Here is a 23,225-nt window from a genome sequence, read left to right on the forward strand (position 1 = left end):
AAATTTGTAGTGAAATAAAATAAATCTTCAGGGGACAATAATAAACGTAGTACTAATTTCCGGTTTAGCCCTAAACACGGCCATATAAGGCATGGCAGCCTTGTGGCTGCTGAAAACGTCATTGGACATGTGCCACATGCTTCATCCTATATATATACATATATAGTTAATATTATATAGGTCGCAAAATAAACACAATACTTTATGCTGAATTATTAACAATGTTATTCACACAAAATATTAAAATAATACGAATGTTTTAATCCCCCCCGAAACACACAAAGTGAATATTGTGATGATGCATTTGTGTGACTACCAGACACGGCCAGCGCTTGGGCATGTGACACTGAAAAATCCAATCAGAGGAGAGCAAATATTCCTTTGCGGAAGTACAGTGAGAGCGGCTCAAATGGGGAAGTAGGGAAAGTACAATCACAAGCGCTCAGCCTCATCCTCTTTCGGCAAGCTCTATTGTCCTGACTCTATCCCTGACGTGGAGTAAAAATATAAATGCTGGAAACGCAAGGGTACGGATTGGTATTAAATGACGTCATTCATAAATTATCCAGACGACGGCACTTTTTGATGAGAGGAACGGAGTGACACATCTTGCCCGAGAACATAAGAAACAATCTTGGATCGGCGCGTCCAGCTGTTGAGTCTCGCTCGACTTGAGCAAGTCTGAAGTTAGTGTTCCAAGTTCGAACCCTGCGTGGCAAGCAATGAGGAAAGCCGCTTATTCGCCGCTGTAGCCCGGCGGTGTGGACTTCCCAGTCCTCCCCTCCGGTGATCCCACCCTGCTGAGAAATGTGGCTGAACCCAGAGGAAGTGGCTTTGAAGAACGCGCTGAAGCTGTGGGTCACCGAGCGGAGCAATGACTTCTTCCTGCTGCAGAGGAGGAGAGGCCGTGGGGAACCCGCCGGGAAAATCAGCGGTCGGTAGAAGTCGAGATACCGAGCGAGGAGGGCGTGAGGGTGGGTGGGTCGACGCGCTCTTGAAACCAAAAATCCTGCACTTGAAAATCCCCCCCCAAAATATTAAGAAGTCGACTTGAATCCCATTTAAACGCGCCTTTTAAAGGGCTGCAAACTTGGCGTATGATTGACCCAACGAGTCCAATTTCAGCCGTGCTTCTTGTAATTATTGCCTGACTGTGGATTTAGTGTCACTTCAAGACAATAATTAACCGTTTGCGCATTTTTAAAGTTCCCCCAACTCACTTTAATTGATCAAGCACCTTAAACCATGCTCATTCGAATATTGTCTACTTATTAGAAGTGACCTCACCAATGTCAACACTGCAGCTCTGCTTATCTTTAGACTTTAACATCATAGTTTCAAAATAATGGACAGTTGTTCATATTTTGAGATCACAATATAGAAGAGCTCACTCACATTTTTTTTTTCTCTCCATGATTTACACTTGACGGGTGGCCGCTGGCTGGGGCAGGGAAAACATTCTGGAATGTTTCCCTTCCCTCAGAAGCCTTTGTGGATGTTGCCAGGCTACGGCATCACGCCTTCAAGCGGCTCAACTTGGACAGTTAAAATGACTGCAGAGTCTAAAACAACAAGATCACATTTTTTTCTCGCCTAAAAATTAACACAATTTAGAACAACGAAAAAAGTTCAAGCACTTAACGTTCGTATGCACCCGACGAACATTCGTAACATTGTAACTTGTGCAATCTTAAGGTGTTGTGTTGTGTGCAGGCCTCCTGGTGGGGGCGCTAGACACGGTGCTGGACTCCAATGCCAGGGTGACACCCTTCCGAATCCTCCTCCAGATCCCGGGCTCGCAGATCAGTTGGATCATCGCTAGTGGTAAATCCATACAACACGTACCGTAATTTTCGGACTATAAGTCGCGTTTTTTTTCATAGTTTGGGTGGGGGGGGGCGACTTATACTCAGGAGCGACTTATTATACATATATATGTTTGTTTTTTCACTTTTTTGGGCATTTTATGGCTGGTGCGATTTATACTCCGATGCGACTTATAGTCCGGAAATTACGGTACTGATGATTTCGTTGTGTGCGCCTTTTATGTTTTGTTGCCGTCTTTGCAGGAGCCACCATGGAGGAAGTGAACAAGCACTGGGATTGGCTGGCACACAACCTGCTGCACTCGCTGTCCGTCTTTGAGAACAAAGCGGACGGAGCCAGTTTTGTCCGGGGAAAAGTCAAGGTGGGGGACGCGACGCAGGTCAACCGCAAATCCAGAGTCCAAAGAAAAAGCCACATACGACATACGTGTGTCAGGGCCTGATCGCGGAGGAGTCGCGCGGTCGCCAAGCTGCCCAGGAGGACGACCCGGAGAGGTTTCGCGAGGCTCTGCTGAAGTTCGAGCGCCACTTTAGACTGCCGTCGTCGGAGAAACTGGTCACCTTCTACTCGTGCTGCACGTGGAAGGGGCGGGTGCCGCGCCAGGGCCTGCTCTACCTCAGCATCAACCACTTGGCCTTCTACTCATTCCTGCTAGGCAAAGAAGGTACCCATGATTAGATTTTTTTTTTAGTAAATGCATGATTATAATCAAAGGCATCTACGCTTTGCTTTTTGGTTCCCTCGGCCTCCTTTCTCAGTCAAGTTTGTCATTCCCTGGGCGGAGGTGATTCGGCTGGAGCGGGTCTCCGGCGGATTCATGACAGAGGGCATCCGGGTGAGCACCAGGCAACGGCAACGGGACTTCTCCATGTTCCTCAACTTGGACGAGGCTTTTGGGGTGGTGGGGCAGCTGGCCGACATCGCCCTGCGTCGCTTGCTGGACAGCGAAGGCCTGGAGCTGGACCGGGTACTGCAGCAGCCGGCTCGCATCACCAAAAGGTCAGACTTGCTCTTTTAATCAATTCCTCGTCTTCAAGCTGCTCCACATGATACGGCTTCTTGAGACTTTCCTCGCGTTGACCCCCATGTGATCTTCCATTCAGGGTTCTGGAGGAGCAGGCGTTGCGAGAGTACGTTCTGGCCCTGTTCCGCCTCCCCCGCAGCGAGAGGCTCCACGAGGTGGCGTCGTGCGCCGTGTGGACGCCGCACGCCCGCTGCCACACGGCCGGCACGCTCTACACCACCGACAACTACTTGGGCTTCTCCAGCCGAGAGGAGGGCCAATGCATTCTCCTCATACCCCTGACGGAGGTGAAGATGTCAGCTCGCCCGTCATGGGTATGACAAGCCGCTGCCAAGTCGTGCTGAAGCGCTGACGTGCCGCCAGGTGGTGTCGGTGGAGAAGGCGGAGAGCACGTGCACGCTTCCCAACCCGGTGATTGTGAGCGTGCGCTCCAAGAAGGCCTTCCAACTCATCGAGCTGCAGGCGCGCGACGACCTGGTGGAGAGCCTGGACCGCAGGCTGCGCTCGCTGCACCTCAAGCAGTCGGCCTTTCGCACCAGCCGGCGTGCCAAGAGGACCTCGGTACGCTAATTCAGGAATGATTTAGCAACATTTCGAGTTGAAGCGGGGAAACCTATGTTGTTGTTCCTGCATCAGAGCTGCCACAATCCTTACTACACCTTCTACTACGACACGGCGTGCTCGGATGAGGAAGAGATGGAGGAGCAGGTGCTTCGGAATACCGTCAATAGCGAAGCTCTCATGACGGCCTTCCATCACAACACCCCAGGAAGTAACAACAACAAGGTGAGCGGAAGCTATCGCTACACATCTCATATCCAATTGATGTCGTACATCTTCATGGGTTGGCTTAGCACACGGAGGTGCTGAAAGAGAAGATGTGGGAGGAACACTTTGCCGAGTTTGGCCGCGGCGTCCACATGTTTCGCACCGACAAGCTCCAGCGGCTGATCGCTCTGGGCATACCCGAGTCGCTTCGAGGCGAGCTCTGGATGACGCTCTCGGGTAAGAAGACAGATGCTAGCAGTTGCTATGCTAACATATAACAAGAGGGAGTGAAAAGTGCTCAGGCAGTTGCCGACAATTTCACATTTTAACACGCCAACGCATTTATTTTGAACCCGCAGACACGACCTCCGATCTGGATTCGGACCCGGGCTACTACGCAGCCTTGGTGCAGACATCCATGGGTCAGAGCAGCCTGACCACCGACGAAATCGAGCGGGACCTCCACCGCTCCCTACCGGACCATCCCGCCTTCCAGAACCCCGCCGGCATTTCGGCTCTCCGCCGCGTACTCACCGCCTACGCCCACCGTAACCCGAAGATCGGATACTGTCAAGTAGGACATCTTACTTTGTGTCCATAATTGCTGTCAGCAGTCGCTTCGCTAACACATAGCCTTCGGATGCTAGTCAATGAACATCTTGGCATCCGTGCTGCTGCTCTACGCCAAAGAAGAAGAAGCTTTCTGGCTGTTGGTGGCCGTTTGTGAGCGGATGCTTCCCGACTACTTCAACAGGAGGGTCATCGGTAAGCGGCTCTGGATTTAACATTTGCATTAGTGCTGGTGAAATGTCCGCATTGTCGGTCCATTTTCCACCGCGCAGGTGCTCAGGTGGACCAGTCGGTGTTCGAGCAGCTCATCAGCGAGCGGCTCCCTGATCTGGCTGATCATTTTCCGGACCTTTCCACATTGTCGTCGGTGTCTCTGTCCTGGTTCCTGACCATCTTTGTCAGCGTGCTGCCCTTCCAAAGTGCTGTGTGCGTGGTGGACTGGTTCTTCTTCCACGGCATCAAGGCCATCTTTCAGCTGGCTCTGGCCGTGTTGGAGGCCAACGCTGCCAGCCTCTGCGCCCGCGTGGATGATGGACATGCACTTATGGTCCTTGCAAGGTACTTCCAAGAACTGATGTTCGTTTGTTGGTCGAACCGTACATAGAGTGACCATGAACTACTTGTTTGTGTTTGCGTCATCATCAATCGGTTCCATTAATGTCACCTACTGACCTGTTGCAGTTTTCTGGAGCATGTTGGAAGCGACCAGTCGTCTCCCGGTGAGTTCTCTCAACCCCCTGCAAATGGCAGCAACATGATGGATGCTCCCGCTGTGGGCCAAGCTAACATAACGCAGCTCATCACTGACGCCTATGAAGTGAGTCACCAGCAGCTAACGAAGGAGCGAGAATGCAATTATGTTGTCATGTATTTAGTCAGAAGTTGTAAAAAATGATCATGTATGCCGTCTTATTTTTGGGCTTTGCTAATATGCTGCACCAACAACGCCAACAGCCCACATAAAACAGATTGTTAAAAAAGTATTTTATGCATCTGTGATAGTGTTTGAAAAAAATTCTTAAATAGGTTTTTGTGTTACCTAGCATCTGGGCTGCGTTTTTTAAAATGATTTTTAATGTAGTCAAATTTGGTCTTACATCTCACCCGAGTGCAACTGCGATAAACTCGCGAGATCTCGCGGAAGTCATAAAAAGCAGGGGCGCTAATCTGTGTTAGCAACTTTAGCTCAGTCCGTCGAGGGATAACGGGGCCCTAAAATGTCACCGAGCGACAACACACGCTCCCAAATCACCTAACAAAGTATTCATAAACATAACGCGACCCATTTGCTGTAATATTGAATTGTATTACTTTAATCGTCGCGACTATTGGGAGAGAGCGTCGTAAGTGTCTTACCTTGGTAACACGCAGATCGAGCGGCGCGCACCCGCGCACGTAGTGACGTCACAGATGCACGAACACGCGTCACAGATGAACAGGTATCGTCATTAAAAAAAAAAAAAGCAAAAGTAATATGGATGACGCTTTTATCCACCCAATAGCTGAATCATTTGTTTTTTTCCCCTCCCAAAATAAAATGCCATAAATGTGTGTTCTGGGTCAGAGGTTCGGGGATTTGACGGTGAGGAAGATCGAGAGACTTCGCTGTCGACACAGAATTCAAGTTCTGCAGGCACACGAGGACACAACCAAAGAAAACGCTGTGAGGAATGAGGAAAATGTTCATGCTAATGAGAATACAAATTCACAAGCGTGTTTTCTCAGTTAAGAGTGGTGACGCCAGATGTTTCCATCTCTGCGGAACACCTGGCTGACATTTATGACCTCTTCAAGGTGAATTCTTCTTCAGATATTTTTTGAAGGCAAAAAAGTATCATTCTTATAATTGGACTTTTTTTTTTTTACTTCTACTTTAGAAACAAACTATTCAAGATTGAATTGGTATTGTTCTTGAACAATTTTTCTCTCTGAGCTTGTAATGGTATTGTTTCCACCCAGACGGAACATTTCATCAGCCTATACTGGGGCGACATCAGCGCGGTGGCTGCGGCCGAGGCGGCGTCTTGGCGCCGCGGCGTCTCGTACTTGGAGCGCCAGTACCGACTGGACCTGCCGCAGTTCAAGAGCCTGTACGGGCTGCTGGCCCCATGGCCGGCGGGGGGTTGCCATGCCGACACTCTAGCCCGCCACACCTTCGATTTGTTGGACTCGGACAGACAGCATCTGCTCTCGTTCAGGGACTTTGCCCTCTGGCTTGGTGAGTAGGACTGTTTGTTGATTTGAGATGTTTATTTTTGCTTTATTAACTTTTATCTCAACTAATTCAATCCTAGGTTGTTAAAATAGTTTTTTTCTCAGCAACATTTTTCTTGAAAATATTTATATTATAAAAAATGTTGATATTTAAAAAAAATCTCGTTCCTGTTTGTTGTTTCAGACACTTTGTACTGCGGTGAGCTAAGCGACAAGGTGAAGCTACTGTACCGTCTTCACTTACCGCCCGGTGAGTCTTGACCGAAGCGTTGAAATGCAACACCATCTTTGTTGGTGACATCACTTCTGCCTTCCGCAGCTCTGACTGACAGCGAGGAGCGCTCGTCTGAGATGAACATTCCTTCCGTATCGTCTGACAGACCTCTCCGCGTGGGCGTGGCTTCCGGTAGGGACGGAGCTGGAGATGTGGACTTGATTTTCCACTTGCTTACTGAGTTGTTTTGGCTGCTAAAGAAAAGGCTGATGGGAAAGAGGAGGCCAAGGACTACCAGGAGCAGCTGAAGCAGATGCTGCGGGATTTAGTCGTGGCCAAAGAGAAGGAGAAGGATGTCCAGCAGCCGCTCCCCCTCATGAAGCAGGTACAGTTTAAAATTTCATTCTTCTGGGTGGAAGAAAAGGATGTAACTAGGAATTCAAAAAATATATCATCGAACTGCATCTCGGTTTGTCAGCACGAGTTCATCCAGTTTTGTAAGACGCTGTGCAGCCTGTTCCACGGTGACCCCGAGGAGAACGAGCTCTTCCAGGCAATCGCCAAAGTCACGAGCCTCGTCTTGCAAATTGGCGAGGCCACTACCAGGCCGCCGGGACCGAACCGGGACCTTTCGGGGCCGCCAGACAGTGAGTGGACCATTAGCCTGGCCCAGATTCTGGCATCTCTGCTGACTGAGCAAACGCTGGTCAACTTCTTGGAGAGGGCGTGCGATCTGACGAGCCGCATCGCCAGCGCCAAAGAGAAGCAGTACCAGCAGAGGGCGCCGCTGCTCGCCCTGCAGCACGCCCAACGCTAAGACCACCGGACATTCTGGTCCGACCTAGTAGACTGAGCGCAACTAACCGGACACGCCTTCCGTTTTTCACTGTGAGTCAATTCCGATGTTTTTCTACACAAATATTTTCTAACTCGAGTGTTTAATGCATGCACCTTCTCACTTTTTTCTTTTTCAATCTAGAGCCAAAATGTGCAAAAACTTTTATCAGTAAGCAAAACACTGGATTAGTCTTTTGAAATAAAATTTAATCTGCAGACAATCGGAGTCTCTAATTTTTGTGTTGTAAATGCTTTTGTCATCTTTCCTTGTAACATTTTCGTTTAAATATTAAATAAACCTGCATTACTTTATTCTCGAGAAATATATTTTATGTTCAAAAATGACCCTGGAATGAAAAGGAACCAAGACAGGGTGAGTACTGCAGGAACTTGGTTTTAATAGCTACTGGTGAAGGATTACACTTTGCCATCAAAAACAAAACACACACTGAACTAGTACTTGTACTTTTCTACTAGTACTTAGTGTACTAGTTAGTGGGCTAGTTAGTGGTCAGGGTTCAGTTAATGGAGGGAAACACTGGAGTATTTTCTCTTACAACTCAAGACTGCTTTGATCGTGAACTTCTTTAGGTGCATGACATCGTTAAATGTATAGGAAGTCGTTTTAGTCGATTGTTTCACTCCGTACAACACCGACAATATATATTTGTTTGTTTTTGATTTATACACAGTATTTGGTCAGGTTGTACGGGAGAGAGAAGGGAGGTCATCTCAAAACGAGTCCGATCGAATTTTGGGATTCACAGGCAACACAAACTGACAAACAGGCGACAAACACACATTTTTTCCCCACACGCGTTTTTCTGTTTAAACGGCCTCCACGTAGTTTGCAGGCAGCATACCGGTCTTGCCGGAGCGCTGCACGGTACCGTACATCCAGCCCTCGTCGATGGACTGCACGTTGACGATGACGTCGCCGTCCTTGAAGGAAACCTCATCGCTGTCGGCCGCCAGGTAGTCGTACATGGCGCGCACCGTTTTCTGCAACCGGGTAAAAGTGTTAGAGACCAGAATTGGGCTTTCAGAGGACGTAAAGGCAAACTGAAGTGTTGGGTACCCCGGTGGTAGAGGGGTGCGAGGGGATGGAAGAGACGGTGGTCTGCTGGGTAGCCACGGACGAAGATCTCTGCTGCAGTTCCACGGTCTTGGCTTGTTGGTAACCTGCAAAGAAACAACGTCAAGTCACGTTCATAAATCACCAGGCAAACCGGCTTTCATTTAAGCTTCACCCATAGAAGTGGTGACGTATCCAGAGGTGGTGACGTATCCGTTGCTGTAGAGGGACAAGTGATGCTCTGGGTCGTGGGAAAGCTCGGATTTCTCGTCAGCCACGCCGCTCATGGCGCTCAGGGCGCTGGTGGAGCGGGAGTGCTCCTTACTGCGGCGCTGGGCTTGGACTAGGGTGGAACGGGAGAATTTGAGACACTGAAGAGGTACATTCCTATTGGTAAGGTATCTGGTCAGAAAATGGAAGGTGCTCTGGAGTGACATGACCTTTAGTCCTTTGAGGTAACCCTGGTCAATGGTTCTTGGTCCTCTATGAACCATTTGGTTTATTCCACTCCGCAGCTACCGGAGTTAACATGCAGTGAATCTAGTTCTCCATTCCACAACTTACCAGACATCAGGTGCAGACTCCTGGACTGGATGTTGTCCTCAGCCGGATCATAGTCAAACACGGAACCAGGATTGGTACGCCACACTCGCAGATCTGAAGAGGTGAAAGGTAGTAGCTAAATCAGGGGCCGACTTCAGAGGAACCAGTTGGAAAGCATTCATTGGGAAATTCATTTGATGCACAGTTAGTGCCAGAACGACTTAAACTGTACTGTCAAGCTGGCCTAAGTGTCCAGCAATTCTTACCGGTGGTGGTCTCCTGGTCGTGCTCGACAGCGCGCCTCCTTTCCATCTCGACCACGCGCCTCTGGATGCCACGGTAGGTGATGTCGCTAAAGTCCTGGGTGTTCTTCTTCACACGTTCCGTTATCAGGTCGGTGGTGGTAGGCGTGAAGCTGCCCTTGGTCTTCTCAAAGGCCTCGTGGTAGCGCACCTGAAGCCCAGGTAAGGTTCAGATAAGGTTCTCAAGTCACGACTCCAGTTAGACTTAGTTGCCAATATTTGGACTTGGGATATGGCTTACTCCAGATATGTTGCGCTGGGTTTCCCTGACACGTCTCATCTCCGGGGTGTCCAGAACGAAGGCGGCCTTGCCCTGGACCTGCTTGCGGAAGCTGTCGGAATACAGCACCTGTCAGGAAAACAGCAGGGACACAAGTATGGGTTCACTGCAATTGACAACAAAGAACCAAATCCTACACACTGGACCTGGATTTGACCAGGACGACATTTGTTAGACAAAGGGGTTAGAGTTGCGTAGCCAACAGAGAAGAAGAAGAACACGCAAGTCGGCTGTGATTCTCAAAAGTACCGAGCTAATGTTCTCTTGGTTCCGTTTGACCCGCTCCATCTCCGGTGTGAACACCACGGGGGTTCCCTTGGCCGAGCTGTCCTTATACAACACCTGAAATGTGGCAAAAGGGGGATGGTGGTCAGACAGAAAAAAAAAACAGCACCATCACAAGACAACAGAGAAGCTTCCAGATCATTTGGAGGGTTCACCAAACAGCAGAAAGCTTGACAAACTGATTCTATAGAGCAGGGGTGAGCAAACTCTTGCCCGTATTCAACCTATATTTAAATATCGTTAGCTCTTGCTCACCCCTTTTATGGGTTAGCGGGTTCAAGAGGTGAATACGGTCCAGGTAGTTCAAGCAAGGGTGTGATTAGATTGGCAGGTGAAGCTAACTGGCGCTAATGTCTACTCTTGTTAGGCTTTTGAAAGGGGGGGGGGGGGTGAGGGTTCCACTACCGAGCTGATGTGCCTCTGGGTCTGTTTGACCCGCTTCACTTCTGGCAGGTCCGGGATGGCCGTGCCGCGATCCAGGGAGTCCCTGTATTTGATCTAATCCAAGAAGGTAGAGAAGAGGAATCAGTCAAAAGGACAAACAAGGTTATGAAAAAAAAAATAACAATCACAGCCAAAAATAAAAAACAATAAAAATTTTTTTTTAAAAAAGACCCCTGAAGGGGTCTCTGCATTTAATATACCCAAGAAGATAAAGAGCAAGCAAGAAAATACACTTCTAGAAAAGATAGCAAAGCACAGCACCAATAAGACGTTAAGCTTTCTTTTTTTTTTTTTTTTTTTTTTTTTTTACATCCTGTGAAATGAAGACGCGTGTTAGCCCACTGGGGTTATAATGTCAGGTAACACTTTAAGTCAGACTGGAGAGAGAGTTGTTACGATGGTTTTTAAGAGGAGTGAAATGAGCCATGGGGAGGGGAGGTCAGGGTTCACGCTTTCCCGGGTACCGTGCTAATATTTTGCTGATTGCGTCTAACGCGCTCCATCTCTGGCGTCTCCGACACAGATGTGCCTCGTCCCACGTCTTCCTTGTATTGCAGCTTTGGAACGAGACAAAAAAGTCAAACGTGATGGTGAGACTCAAGGTAGTCTGCAAGGGTTAGAGCCCGACCGACACCGGGAATTCAGGGTACAAACCCGCCTTGGTCATCGTGCTACTTTTAATCTAAAGATTTAAACTTGCGTGGTGTCGAAGTTTCTGACTGGAAAGTTAGAGAGTTAAAAAAACGATTAGCCCGTGACATCACTTTTACACGTCATCCCATCTATGATGACCAGTTATATGTTATCGACAGTATCGGTCGGGATCTTGCTGAAAGACTTCAAGCAGGCGGATTATTTGAGAAAATTATGGAAGGGATTATATTTTGGAGAGGACAGATGCAAATAACAGACAACAAGGGAGGATGATGACGGGAGACTTTGAGTTAGGATGGAAGATGTGAAGTGCTGCACTTTTGAGAAGATTGCAGGGGGTGAAGGAAGGAAGAGGAGGGGGACGGAAGGAGAGCTTTCCTCTACCGAGCTGATATTCTTCTGGGTTTCTCGGACCCGCTTCACCTCGGGGAGGTCCGGTATGGCCGTGGCTTGACTCAGAGAATCCTTGTACTGAATCTGCCCGTTGCAAAATGTGACACAAAGTCAAAGACGGACCTCACAAACATGTCGAACCATTCACTCGCTAAATTAGTATCAACTCCAATACAGGAAGCTGGAATTGATCAGGTTGATGATTTCATGTTTAGATCTGATGGATCGGGGAAAACGTGACTTAAGTTGTTATTTTATGCAAAAAAAACCAAGAAAACCAGCCCAAACTGTGAAACATGGACAAAAATATTGGGTCCATCAAGAGCGTAAGACCCAATCTCTGGTAGGCTCCAATACCGCCATTCATCTTCTTGGTTATTAGAAGTAGTTAAGACTTCAGAAGGACTGATGCTGAGATCTGGCCCAGTGTTGCCACACAATACCAGCAAAGGTTAAGTCCGTTCCAAACAAAGTCAAACAGGAGTCAAGAGAAGGAAGTGATCCACAAGAATCGCAGTTAGGATGAAAGATGAGAAGTATTGGACTTCTGAGTTGGGAAAGTAAGAGGATTACGAGGGATTGTGATGATTGGGCGGCAGGGAAGAGGGGGGGGGTCATAAGACGGGATCCTCTACCGAGCTGATATTCTTCTGGGTTTCTCGGACCCGCTTCACCTCGGGGAGGTCCGGTATGGCCGTGGCTTGACTCAGAGAATCCTTGTACTGAATCTGCCCATTGCAAAATGTTACACAAAGTCAGACAGACCTCACAAACATGTCCAACCATTCACTCGCTAAATTAGTATCAACTTCAAGACGGGAATCTAGAATTGGTCAGATTGATGATTTCATGTTTAGATCTGATGGATCGGGAAAACATGACTTAAATTGTTATGCAAGAAAACTGAAAGATGGACAAAAATATCGGCGTAAGACCCAGTCTCTGGTAGGCTTCATCTTCTTGGTATTACAATTTAGGACGACACGAAACTTAGGACGAGATAAAACATCAACTCAAAGTAGTTAAGACTTCAGAGGGACTGATACTGAGATTTGGGCCAGCGTGGCCACTCAATACCAGCAAATGTTAAGTCCATTCCAAACAGCAGTTAAGAGAAGAGAGCGATGAGACAAGAATCATAGTTAGAATGGAAGATGTGAAGTATTGGACTTCGGAGTTGGGAAGGTAAAAGGATTGCGAGGGATCGTGATGATTGCACGGCAGGGAAAGGGGAGCATAAGTACCGAGCTGATATTCTTCTGGGTTTCTCGGACCCGCTTCACCTCGGGAAGATCTGGTATGGCCGTACCTTGACTCAGAGAATCCTTGTACTGTATCTGCCCGTTGCAAAAATGTCACAGGTACAAAAGTCAAAGAGAACCCTCACCAAGATGTCACTCACAACGTTATGGATCATTTCAACACGGGCAACTACAGATTGTTTTGGGAGTTGATTATTCCGGGTTTAGATTGGATTAATCGTTACCACATGGGAAAGTCCTGGAGGCGATTGACTTGTGTGAACCAGTTTGGAATCATTTCATCCAGAACAATGCGTATCCTCTCCGACCAGGATCCAACGGGACACTCATCTAATATCTGCTCTCAATGTCTCGTTTTCGTTTAAACCACCAAAGTCTTAGACCTTCAACAAAGTCCTCTTAGAACCCGAGCTAAGAACTGGTTTCCACAAGTTAACCAAAGTATGGGGGACAGGATGCGGTTCCAGGAACCAATTAAGGGAATTCCAGGGACCAATTACCAAACAGTTAATGGAAGAAAACCAAGTTTAGGAGGTTCTGGATTAAGATGAAAGTCAAGGGAATCATAACGTTGTTCATTGGAGGGAAATATGGAGGGATGGCTCAAAGGAGAACTGGAGGTGGAATACCGTGCTAATGTTCTTCTGGTTTTGTTTAACTCTCTCCATCTCCGGGGTTTCGGACAAAGCCGTTCCGCCTCCCACATCCTCTTTGTACTGAATCTTTTTGGGTGGATGAAGCCAAAGAAGCAGCAATAAATGGTCTGCTCCTTTTGTTTGGAGCAGGATACAACAGCAGATGTGACAGCTCCAAGCATGTGTTGCGAGTTCTGTAGGACTTACCTTACAGTTGCATTCTGTAAACAACAACAAATACATGTGCAGAGGTCCCTTGACTTACGGATTTTTCAAGTTAAGAGCTGTCGCTTGGTGGATTTTTTTTTTTTTTTAGCCTTGTGTTGCCAAATTTCAGTTATGAGCATTTTTAATTTGGATTCTCACTCATGTTCCTTCAATATTATTCAGACTTAGTTTCATTTCTACCTTTTGTTGGCATCTGGAGAGTCTAAATTGCATTTCAGCTCATTTCAAACAAACAATTTGAGTTCCAAGCTTGGACAAATCCAACTTGTAAGTCGAGGTACCGCCGTATAAACACCATCACCGCACGTCAAGAATAGCTAAGTGTTAGCGGCGTTGCATGGCTAACACAATGATGTCATTATTTTTGAAAAAAGAAAAAGACATGGACGGATGACAGATTAAGGTCTGGTTAAAGGTGATGAAGGAAGAAGAGAAAAGGTGTTAAGAGTCGGCGTTAAATGATATATCGTGGAGTAGATACCAAGCTGAAATTCTTTGTATTTTCTTTAACGCGAAGAATTTCAGGGGTGATTACAGCAGACCCTTTGCCCTTTATGATGTGTTTTAGGTCAGTCTGGTACTGAAGCTACGGGAAGAAAACAGACAATTAAAAGAAAAAAAAATGACTTAACATTCAAACTCTTACGTCTCATATAAATAACAAGTATTTATATAGATTAGATAGAAAACGCGGCCATAGCTCGCAGACCCTCGAGGGTCCCCCGCCCCACGTTTTGAGAACCGCGACCACAAACCACTGTTGTACTTACAGTGCTGAAGTTCTTCTGGTTCTCACGGACTCTCTGCATCTCAGGGGTGTCCAGAACTGGGACATAGTGGGACATGGTCTTCTCCGCCTCCTCTTTGTACTTGATCTGTAGGGACAACCGCGTTCAGGGTTGGAACGGCCACCTGAGACCGGGAGCCGGCGGGCAATCCCACCTGGCTGATGATGTTCTTCATCTGCTGAGCGTGGATGATGTCCGGAGTGTCGATGACGGTGGTGTAGCTGGCTCGGTCCATCTCGGCCGTGTGCTTGTACTTGATCTGACGGACGCAAAAGTTGAAGTTGAAGCAACCCTTTGCATGAATTCATCTCGATTGAGTGATTCTGACCTGACTGAGGATGTCGGTGGCGTTCCTGGCCCGCATGAAGTCCGGGGTGTCGGTGGCCAAGGCCAGCATTCCTTTGCCCTTGATCTCTTGCTCCAGCGACTTCTTGTATTCTTTCTGCAAAGAAGAACAAATGCTCAAAGCTAGCCGGAGAGTTCCTCGACGCACTGAGCGTGGGGGGCCGCAAAAGCAGAACTTATCTCTCAAGCTGAACTTTCAAAAGCGTGGACTACAGAGAAGATAAGGGAAGACGATGGCTCAAATGTTAGTGATGTCATCGAGCAGGAGTTTGCCTCTTATTTTTAGTGCTGCAGTCAAAGCCTTGTTAAGACGCCAGCCGGCCGGTCAGTCAGTCGGGTCGTACCTCGCACAGGATATGAGTGGCATTCCTCGCTCGCAAAAGCTCGGGAGTTTCCTCCAGTACAGTTAGCCCTTTACCCTTCACGCCCTCCTCTAGATCCCTCCTGTACTCTTTCTACAGGACGGAAGAAGAACAGAGAGACTGCAGAAGGCAGGCCAGGCAAAAAAAAGACAAGTCCAGCTCAAAGTCAGCGGGCATCCCCCCCACCCTCCTTTGCCCGCGATGAAAGCCAATATACAAACATTCGATTTGGAAGGGGGGACACCGGTGACTTTGGCAAGATTCCTGAAAAGCAACAATGGATCAGACAGCAATGGAAAAAAACACGGTGCATGCAGCTGCAAAGTGAAAGTGGTTGCGGTGGAGATTGTGGAACACGGGACGTGATGTCACATGCAAGTGGGACCGACACGGACACAGCAACCAAAACATTTGACAGCACGGCGCTGCCACTTGAAATACGTTGAAATGACCCAAGCAAGGAAACATCTTTAGTGCTAAGTCATTAGCATTTTGTGTTTAGTGTGAAGAATGTGGGTTCATTCACAAAATGGTGATGAGAGGGAAAAACGGGGTGTGGTCATGAGCTAGTACGATTACAGGGGAAGGGAAGGGTCGAGGGTCACGGAGGGGGGGGGGGGTCCTTTGGTTACCTCACTGGCTATTTTGGTGGCATGTCTGACATGTATCATGGCGGGCGTGACTTCCATGCCCAAGAGGTTCTTGCCCCTCATGGTGTCCTCAAAATCCTTCCTATAGTCTTTCTAGTGGCCGCAAACATAAGACAGGAACACACATACACACGTCACGCAAAGACGGGCTGCCGCGCTTGTGCGTGTGTGCGGGTACCATCCGATTACGGGAAAATCTAATGTCGTGTTTGGTCAAATTAACTGGTATAGCACTGACAGTTTTTCTGACAATTAATATTAATTAATTAATAATAGACAGATTAAATTACAAAATAAAAAACAAAGATAGAACGAAATATTTGCTATATTTCTGACGATCTATTGAATTGAAAAACTCGATGTTTATGTCAATTAGATTTGAATTTATAAATGTCTTTAGACTGGGATAGAAAGACAGATGACATAAAAGACATTGAAACATTGACACGGGTTAAACTGAGACCACGTTCACAAAACTCACCTGGCTTTGCATGTGCTGTGCCTCCTTGGCCGTCACGTATGTTGGCGTCTCAAAGTCCAGCATGGCCTTGCCCCTCTCCTTCTCGTACTTCTCCTTGTACTTCACCTGCTCACAACGATATTTCTATCACTTTGCTTGGAGAAGCAAACGTCATGTGACATTGGGAGGAAGTCACCAAGTACAAATATTTTTACCATCTGAGTTTTTTGGGGGTTTTTTTTCACTTGGTAGGACTTACGATGCTCTGCAGTTCCGAAGCCTCCTTGTGATGGAGCTGCTCGAGTGTGTCGGGAATCACGTGGTAGTGACCCCTACTCTTCTCAAACTTCCTCTTGTAGCAGTACTATGACGCAACGTCCGGTCAAAAAGCAGCAAGAACAGGAATTCTACAACTATGGACCGTTTGGTCGAAGCGTGAGCGAGTTCTTAGTGGTGTCAAATGAAAGTGCTCACACCAGTTAAAATGGATTTAAAAAAAACAACAACAAAAAAAAAATGATTTGAGTTCAACTACATTACTGCCAAAAATATTACTAAATTAATTAATATTATTTTTTTCTGTTAATTCGATGGGTAAAAATGCTGGTTAAAAAAAATCTGATGTTTTGGGTTAAATTTTGACTATTAAAAATGCAGGTTAAAAAAAAAAAGCGAGGTGGGGGATGAGAGGAATATGGATCACTACCAGATGAAGTCATAGACTTAAAAGCATGGATGGATGGAGGTGCTATGGAGAGCTTCCCGTCAGCGCGATCTAATGGGTTAGCCATGTCTTACGTCACTGGACAGCCTGCTGGTGCTCAGGCCGTGCTGCATGGACAGAGACTCGGCCATGTCGGTCACAGGCTTGTGGAGCTTCTTCAGGTCACTCTTGTACTTCACCTGCAACAAAAAGCCACGCGGTTTCCCACCACCGAAAGGCTCCCCCATCTCGGAATGCCGTTGGCACGGCGACGCCGACCTCGCTAGCCAGCGTGTGGGCGTCCTTGTAGGTCTTGTAGACCGTACTCTCCTTCAGGTCATACTTTGGTCTCATTCCCTTCATTTCCTTGTCAAACTTCTCCTTGTACTTCAGCTAGTGGGGTGGTCAAAACAGAAAACCAAATGTCAACAGTATGGCCAATAAAGTCACATTCTTTGACTTTAAGGACTAAACATGAACACTACGTAATGAATCTCATATATAAGAAATGCTGCATATATATGGAAGCAGAATATGGTAGCATAAAGTAAACACGCAGTCCTCAAACACGCCATTATGGTCTTTATTGGATACGTCTCTGGAGGAAACGATTTTCCAATAAATTGTGATTAAAGATTTTATTCTCCTTTCGTATTCAACGTCAGCTGTTGATCTTTGACACACGTTAGGGGCGTTAGCAGCTAGCGTGGCGTTAACCTCCTTACATCGCTGGTCACCACGCTCATTTTCTTAATGTGGCGCATCTGCGGGGTGTCGTAGGAGGCCATCCCGTGGGGGGAAGGTTTGGCCTAAGCCCGAGCGTAGTGGGGTGGTTTGCGGTATGAGGCGACAAGGACGATGAAGAAACAGGAAGACAACATGGAGGGTGGAGACAACATGAACATCTGCTCTGATGGATACAATGACAGTGAAGCGTGGATGGAGAAGGACACGAGCTTCCAGAGTTGGCAGTATGGATTGAAAGACGGACGTGTAAAATGTTTGGCTGGCCGAACGGTGAAGGACTGAAGCCTGTGGCCGAGCAGGCCCTCTGTCAGTTTGGGTTCTTCCTACCTGGCTGTTGAGCTTGCAGACTTCTGTGGCCAGCTTGATGTCTGGCCGGTAGGTGAGAGAACCTCCGCGGCTGGCCTCTTCGCGGGCCTTGTTGCGGTAGCCGATCTGACGAGACATTGAAGCGTTCAAGATGTCAAATCAAATCATTGCATATCTGACTATTGGTTTTAAGAAAAGTCAACTAATTAAAATATAATTATTTTAAAAATGCGGGGGGGCGGGGGGGTTCCAGTGAAATTAAATATTACAATTGTTAAATTATATAAAATATTATTCTATTTAAAAATTAATCACAATATTTATACCAATTTCATTGAAATAAAAGAAAAGGAAAAGACCAATTTTGGCCCATTACATCGCTGACGAGTTTGGCGGTCTGCGTGGCCTTCTTGATGTCTGGTCGATCCGTCACAGCTTTGGTGTAGTGAAGGTTGGCTTTGGCGGTCTTCTTGTAGTCCAGCTAAAACGGCAACATTTGTGCCGAGAGAGCGAGTCAGTGAACCGCTCTTAAGAACCACAAAGCAAACCTAAGAATGTTTTATTCTTCTCTGGGACCGACTCACATTGCTCTGTTTCTTGGCGACGTCCATGGCGTGCTGGATGTCGGGCGGTACGCACATGTTGTTGTATATGGACTTGCCTTTCTCCTTCTCGAACTTGGCTTTGTACACGTTCTGTAAAACAGAAGTCAAGTTGAGCCGAGGCTTTGAGAGGTGGCGAGAAAACCGGAAAGAAAGATGATGACCTTGCTGACGAGTTGGTTGATCTGCTTGCTGTGAGTCGTTTCGCGGGTCTGCGGCATGATGGTGAAGGAACCGGACTGCATTAGCTTTTTGCTGGCCGCCTTGTACTTGCTCTGCGGAAAGACAGGCGTGAAGGACTGGACCATCCGCCAAGTTGAGGGGGTGGGGGGCGGGGGACTTACCGCGGACGACAGGTTGCGCACCGCCTTGGAGTGGAGGATCTGGGGTGTGTCCGCCACGGGCAAGTAGTGGCCCCTTGCCTTCTCATACTTCATTTTGTATTTGAGCTGCAAAAAAGAAAATGTTCTCCAATTGAAGTGCTGCAGAAGAAGTTCACTTGAAACTGAAGACTTGGATTTCCAAAAGCGGATCGGATCTTCTGCAGGCCACATTTGAAGATGGTGACAGTTTGATGGACGTCCCTCACCTCACTGGTGATTTGCGTGTTGTTCTGTGCCAGGAGGGTAAGCTTGTCGTCCACCACGGGTATAACGCAGCCCTTCAACATCTCCTTGTCGTACTTGTACTCGTACTGTTAAAAAGTAGTCGGGTTAGCTTCGTGGCGTAGGCCGAGGGTTCCAAAATATGTCGGAAGATCAAAACTCACGTCGCTCTGCTGCACGGAATTCTTGGCGGCGTTGACAAAGTCTGGCCTCTCCGGGGTCCACATCCACCTGAACTTGGTGGCTTCATATTTCTTCTTGTAATCCAACTAGAACAAAAAAAAAAAAGACCCGTTTCTTCTTTGCTGGATTTGATACATTTTAGTTGTGGAGCCAAAAAGTTGATCCATCCCTGGAACGAGCACTCACATTGGTGATGTTCCTGTAAGCCTCCTTAGCGCCTCGGATGGAGTGAGCTTCATGGTCGATATTGATATGGGCCTTGTTCCTCTCGTAGAGCTCTTTGTACTTCATCTGTAAACAAATGGCAGCGTTTTATCTCGGACATTTCTTTCTTTTTGAAGCGCTCAGGGTCACCTACAATGCTGGTCATATCCTTGACTTTCTTCATGAGGTTTTGGTGCGGCGTGTCGTAAGGTAGCGTGTAGCCCTTGGCCTTGTTCTTATTGTACTCCATCTTGTAAACGATCTGCGGAGAAGCAGACGGAAAACATTTCGGAAACGACACACAATAAAATGTTGAGTACCCGGAAGTAGAACTCACGTCGCCAATCTTCTTGCCGCGTTGGCTAGTTTCGTACTCGGGTGTATCCAGGATGGAGGTGAACCTGTCCTTGACACGCTCGTATTGTTCCCTGTAACGCCACTGAAGAAGCGCAAGACGGAACAGGTCACCGCAGTGGAGCACATTAACCAGGGGTCAAGGGTGAAACGTGCAAAGACAAGACAAACAGGAAATGGTAGCAAACATCGTACGTGAAGTTAGCATCGTGCTTTTTAGAAAACGTGCATGAAAACAGTGGGGGGGTTAGTTAGCATTGATGACCGCTTGCAATGTCTTCAGATTCTTCCCATGTTTTTTCGAAGGAAGGCTGAGAAGCTGCTGGAACCAGAGGTGGGGGACCCGGGTCACATGATTTGACTGGAGTCTGCAACTTTAGGACTTTTATACGTTGTGACTGAGCAAGATGGGATGATCTGATGGATGCCTTGCTCGACACAAGATTGACTTACGACTTGCACCTATGAGACTTCTTCCCACCTCTGGCTGTAACTACATATCAGAAGCACGGCATGAAGATGAATGGTAGATGGTAAGATTAGCATGTAATGCTCTACACAACGTGATTTTTGATGGGATGAAGAAGCAGGAATGAATGCGCTTGAGATTCCGTCCGTTGAATGGACAGGAATGAGCGGTTTATGGCGCAGCTACTCGCTAAGTAGCTAGCTAGCTAGCGGTTTACCTTACTGCCCAGGTAAGACTGGTCAAGGGCAAGGAGGATGTCTGGTCGGTGAAGCTCATTGCAGCCGCTCTTGAGGAGTTCCTTTGCTTTGAATTTATACTTTTTCTGTCAGTAAACACACATCATGCGACAGTTACAAAACACATCGAGGTGGTAGTGACACCGAGGGAGGGGTGAGAATCTCACGAGAGACCTTGAACCTGATCTGGGAATACAAGTGAGTTTGTAAGAACGACTCAAGACCCGTTACGGACAAAAACGTGGACCGTCAGATCCATGCGGGAACAACCACCAGCAGGTCTGCGGACGACCTCATGCCCTCTGGAGGTTTTTTGCTAGTGGACGATGCAGGCTGGTCTCAATGGTCCAAGACCATTACCTGGCTCATGTTCTTGCACTCCTTGGCCAGCTGGAAACTAGGATCATCTGTGCTTATGGTGAACTGATTCCTGGACGTCTCGTAAGTAATTTTGTAGGCCCGCTGCTCAGAACGTCAGAAGGAAGTTAAAGACAAGTGTCCGGGAAACCAAACGGTGCGACCGAAACAACCGAGGTTTGAAAGATCGCTTTTTAAAAACATCGGATACAATCATACCTTCCAGATGAAGGTCCAGTTACATTGGGTAGAGGAACCAGAAAGCCTAGCCTAAGCTCGCTGAAAAGAGACGACTTACCTCATTGACGAGGCTGGTGGCGTGCCTGGCCGTGTGGAAGAACGGCGAGTCCGAGGTGTACGTGAAATCTCCTCGGATCTTCTTGAAGGAGTCCTTGTATTGTAGCTGGACAACAAGTAGAAACAACACAAGGTTATTAAGAACAATGAATTATTTCAGGTATCACTTGAGGAGCTGTAAGGTAAGAAGTTCAAACAACCCACCTCACTGTACAAGGTCTTGTTCTTCTCAGCCCGCAACAGCTCGGGCGTGTCCCACACAAAGCAGCCGATTCCCCTCAACCAGTCCAGGTCCTCCTTGTATTTGACCTAAAATCCCATCGCGCCACAGTTTGCAGCCAGGATCGTCCATTCCGTTTCATCGGAACTATCTCGAGCGGCTCTCACCGTGCTGACGTGGTCGTTGACAAGCCTGTTGAAGAAGAACTCGGGACGATCCGGGATCGACTTCCACGTTCCCCTTGAGCTAAGGTAATTCTCTCTGTATTTGACCTGAAGCGCAAATGGCGTGATTCAACATCGCAAAAGACATTTTGTGAACATTATGATGAAGGCCACGAGGAGGGGCTGACGTTGCTGATGTCGTCCGTGACTCTGCGGTGGTAGACGATGTCCAGAGCGTCCTTGACGGTGTGGTAGCGGCCTTTAGCGAGCTCGTACGTCTCTTTGTAGCGTAGCTGAGGAAACCAAAAAAACAGATTACGATTTCATCTTCAGAATACGAATTGAAGCACGATCAACCTTAGTGGAAAGTAACCATGTCAATTTAGTATCTCTGTGCTTAATTCAATTTGGGTAAGGGAATTAAATCATACAAATGGGTACAAAAGATACTTGCTCAACTCACATCGCTGGATTGGAGGTAGGCTTTCTTGGTGCTGATCAGAAGGGGCGTGTCACCAATGGTGGTGTATTTGTGCTTCAGCCTCTCGTATTGTTCTTTGTATTTGATCTAAAAGAGAACGAGAGTGTTCAGCGTTTTTCAGAAGCTGAGGGCGGAAACAGGCATAGGGGTAGGTCGGGACTTACATCGCTGGACATGACTTTCATCTTCCTGGTGTGGCCCATATGCGGGGTTTCCACTTCCAGGGTGTACTTTGGTCGTTGTTTAGCGGCCACATTGGTGTACAAGTACTGCAGCGCAAAAAAAAACAAGTTTAATATCCAGTGCTGACTTGCAAAATGAAAAACTGATGGGGGAAACTTCAAAACTCACGTGATTGGTCAGCTCTTGGGCCCCTTTGGCTCTCTTGAGTTCCACGGCGTCAGCTGTGGTGGAGACTTTGCCCATCTCTTGTTTGCTGCAAGCTTTGTAGGTCAGCTGAAAGCAGAAAAGTCCAACTTGAGTCCAAACTTAAAACTTCGCACTTGCTTTCAAAAATAAATGATGCTCATGTTGAGCTTTTTGTTTTTTTTTAAGTCAACCCTAACAAATTTCTTCTCAAATGGCAGCTAGCAACCTCGTTAGCTACTTTGCTAGAAAACTTCTAGCAACTTGCCCAACTGCTAATACATACACATTTACCTTGTACTTGTGACAACCTCAGACTTTGCTCCCATTTCTGTGTCATCTGGACTCACCATGCTCAAGTGGCTCTTGAGCTCCGACACTCGCTTGTACTCTGGCGTGTCCAGGACCACCGAGTAGTTCGGCAGATTCTTCTTGGCCTCCACTGGGTAGTCCATCTAAAAAAAATAAAAATACACAATTGATGGCAACTATTGACCAACGTGCAAAGAAAAATGCGCTGTAGGAGGATACATACTCTGTACTTATTGAGTTGGCGGATGCGGGTCATCTCTGGGGTGTTGTACAGGAAACAACCGATGCCCCTCAGCCAGCTCAGATCCTCTTTGTATTTCAGCTGAAGATGTCAAAGATTTGTCTTTCAGTTGTTAACGTCAATAAATCCCAAACAGTGGTAAGCCTTAATGGGTAAACTAAATAAGTAATTATATTAATTACAGTTACTATTTTCAAATGAATGAGCCAATGAATCGG

At 47.3% G+C, this 23,225-nt stretch overlaps 2 protein-coding genes across 23 annotated transcripts in view; one reads left to right on the forward strand and one right to left on the reverse strand.

Annotated features, from left to right (window-relative positions):
• Positions 1 to 385: 385 nt before the first annotated feature.
• Positions 386 to 7,675, forward strand: LOC133159711 (TBC1 domain family member 8). Of its 3 annotated transcripts, XR_009715730.1 has the most exons (21): positions 386 to 934; positions 1,714 to 1,824; positions 2,070 to 2,188; positions 2,263 to 2,491; positions 2,586 to 2,826; positions 2,931 to 3,138; positions 3,215 to 3,412; positions 3,488 to 3,637; positions 3,706 to 3,856; positions 3,979 to 4,193; positions 4,267 to 4,384; positions 4,462 to 4,747; positions 4,871 to 5,006; positions 5,754 to 5,852; positions 5,915 to 5,983; positions 6,149 to 6,407; positions 6,588 to 6,653; positions 6,723 to 6,809; positions 6,878 to 7,002; positions 7,096 to 7,505; positions 7,597 to 7,675. XR_009715730.1 is itself a non-coding variant. In XM_061287009.1 (20 exons), exons 1-20 carry the CDS (start codon positions 875 to 877, stop codon positions 7,432 to 7,434), a joined length of 3,306 nt encoding a protein of 1,101 aa, XP_061142993.1. In that variant the 5' UTR covers positions 386 to 874; the 3' UTR covers positions 7,435 to 7,675. The 3 variants fall into 3 exon arrangements, 2 of the variants coding, with proteins under 2 accessions (XP_061142993.1, XP_061142992.1); XM_061287009.1 differs by having other exon boundaries at positions 386 to 974; positions 7,096 to 7,675; XM_061287008.1 differs by having other exon boundaries at positions 7,096 to 7,675.
• Positions 7,676 to 7,828: 153 nt separating this feature from the next.
• The window catches only part of neb (nebulin), a 43,727-nt gene continuing 28,330 nt past the window's right edge, over positions 7,829 to 23,225 (reverse strand). For 3 of the 20 annotated variants that reach the window (XM_061286989.1, XM_061287005.1, XM_061286987.1), the window contains 44 exons: positions 22,990 to 23,088; positions 22,805 to 22,909; positions 22,440 to 22,544; positions 22,253 to 22,357; positions 22,071 to 22,175; positions 21,796 to 21,900; positions 21,611 to 21,715; positions 21,428 to 21,532; positions 21,225 to 21,329; positions 20,551 to 20,655; positions 19,848 to 19,949; positions 19,665 to 19,772; positions 19,493 to 19,597; positions 19,288 to 19,392; positions 19,108 to 19,212; positions 18,863 to 18,967; positions 18,683 to 18,793; positions 18,501 to 18,611; positions 18,293 to 18,397; positions 17,938 to 18,042; positions 17,589 to 17,672; positions 17,143 to 17,256; positions 16,959 to 17,063; positions 16,420 to 16,524; positions 16,182 to 16,286; positions 15,683 to 15,793; positions 15,033 to 15,143; positions 14,672 to 14,785; positions 14,498 to 14,602; positions 14,326 to 14,430; positions 14,037 to 14,141; positions 13,322 to 13,414; positions 12,675 to 12,767; positions 12,066 to 12,158; positions 11,422 to 11,514; positions 10,848 to 10,940; positions 10,345 to 10,437; positions 9,904 to 9,996; positions 9,616 to 9,723; positions 9,339 to 9,525; positions 9,094 to 9,186; positions 8,705 to 8,872; positions 8,533 to 8,636; positions 7,829 to 8,456 (listed from right to left, as the gene is read on the reverse strand). In XM_061286989.1, coding sequence (XP_061142973.1) covers positions 8,283 to 8,456; positions 8,533 to 8,636; positions 8,705 to 8,872; positions 9,094 to 9,186; positions 9,339 to 9,525; positions 9,616 to 9,723; positions 9,904 to 9,996; positions 10,345 to 10,437; positions 10,848 to 10,940; positions 11,422 to 11,514; positions 12,066 to 12,158; positions 12,675 to 12,767; positions 13,322 to 13,414; positions 14,037 to 14,141; positions 14,326 to 14,430; positions 14,498 to 14,602; positions 14,672 to 14,785; positions 15,033 to 15,143; positions 15,683 to 15,793; positions 16,182 to 16,286; positions 16,420 to 16,524; positions 16,959 to 17,063; positions 17,143 to 17,256; positions 17,589 to 17,672; positions 17,938 to 18,042; positions 18,293 to 18,397; positions 18,501 to 18,611; positions 18,683 to 18,793; positions 18,863 to 18,967; positions 19,108 to 19,212; positions 19,288 to 19,392; positions 19,493 to 19,597; positions 19,665 to 19,772; positions 19,848 to 19,949; positions 20,551 to 20,655; positions 21,225 to 21,329; positions 21,428 to 21,532; positions 21,611 to 21,715; positions 21,796 to 21,900; positions 22,071 to 22,175; positions 22,253 to 22,357; positions 22,440 to 22,544; positions 22,805 to 22,909; positions 22,990 to 23,088 — 4,755 coding nt within the window. In that variant the 3' untranslated portion in view covers positions 7,829 to 8,282. Of the gene's footprint in view, positions 8,457 to 8,532; positions 8,637 to 8,704; positions 8,873 to 9,093; positions 9,187 to 9,338; positions 9,526 to 9,615; positions 9,724 to 9,903; positions 9,997 to 10,344; positions 10,438 to 10,847; positions 10,941 to 11,421; positions 11,515 to 12,065; positions 12,159 to 12,674; positions 12,768 to 13,321; positions 13,415 to 14,036; positions 14,142 to 14,325; positions 14,431 to 14,497; positions 14,603 to 14,671; positions 14,786 to 15,032; positions 15,144 to 15,682; positions 15,794 to 16,181; positions 16,287 to 16,419; positions 16,525 to 16,958; positions 17,064 to 17,142; positions 17,257 to 17,588; positions 17,673 to 17,937; positions 18,043 to 18,292; positions 18,398 to 18,500; positions 18,612 to 18,682; positions 18,794 to 18,862; positions 18,968 to 19,107; positions 19,213 to 19,287; positions 19,393 to 19,492; positions 19,598 to 19,664; positions 19,773 to 19,847; positions 19,950 to 20,550; positions 20,656 to 20,929; positions 21,032 to 21,224; positions 21,330 to 21,427; positions 21,533 to 21,610; positions 21,716 to 21,795; positions 21,901 to 22,070; positions 22,176 to 22,252; positions 22,358 to 22,439; positions 22,545 to 22,804; positions 22,910 to 22,989; positions 23,089 to 23,225 lie in introns of all 20 variants that reach the window. The other 17 variants (XM_061286988.1, XM_061286990.1, XM_061286992.1 and 14 more) reach the window with 17 other exon arrangements.

This window comes from Syngnathus typhle, linkage group LG9 (assembly GCF_033458585.1).
Source record: "Syngnathus typhle isolate RoL2023-S1 ecotype Sweden linkage group LG9, RoL_Styp_1.0, whole genome shotgun sequence".
In the NCBI taxonomy this organism is placed as follows: domain Eukaryota; kingdom Metazoa; phylum Chordata; class Actinopteri; order Syngnathiformes; family Syngnathidae; genus Syngnathus; species Syngnathus typhle.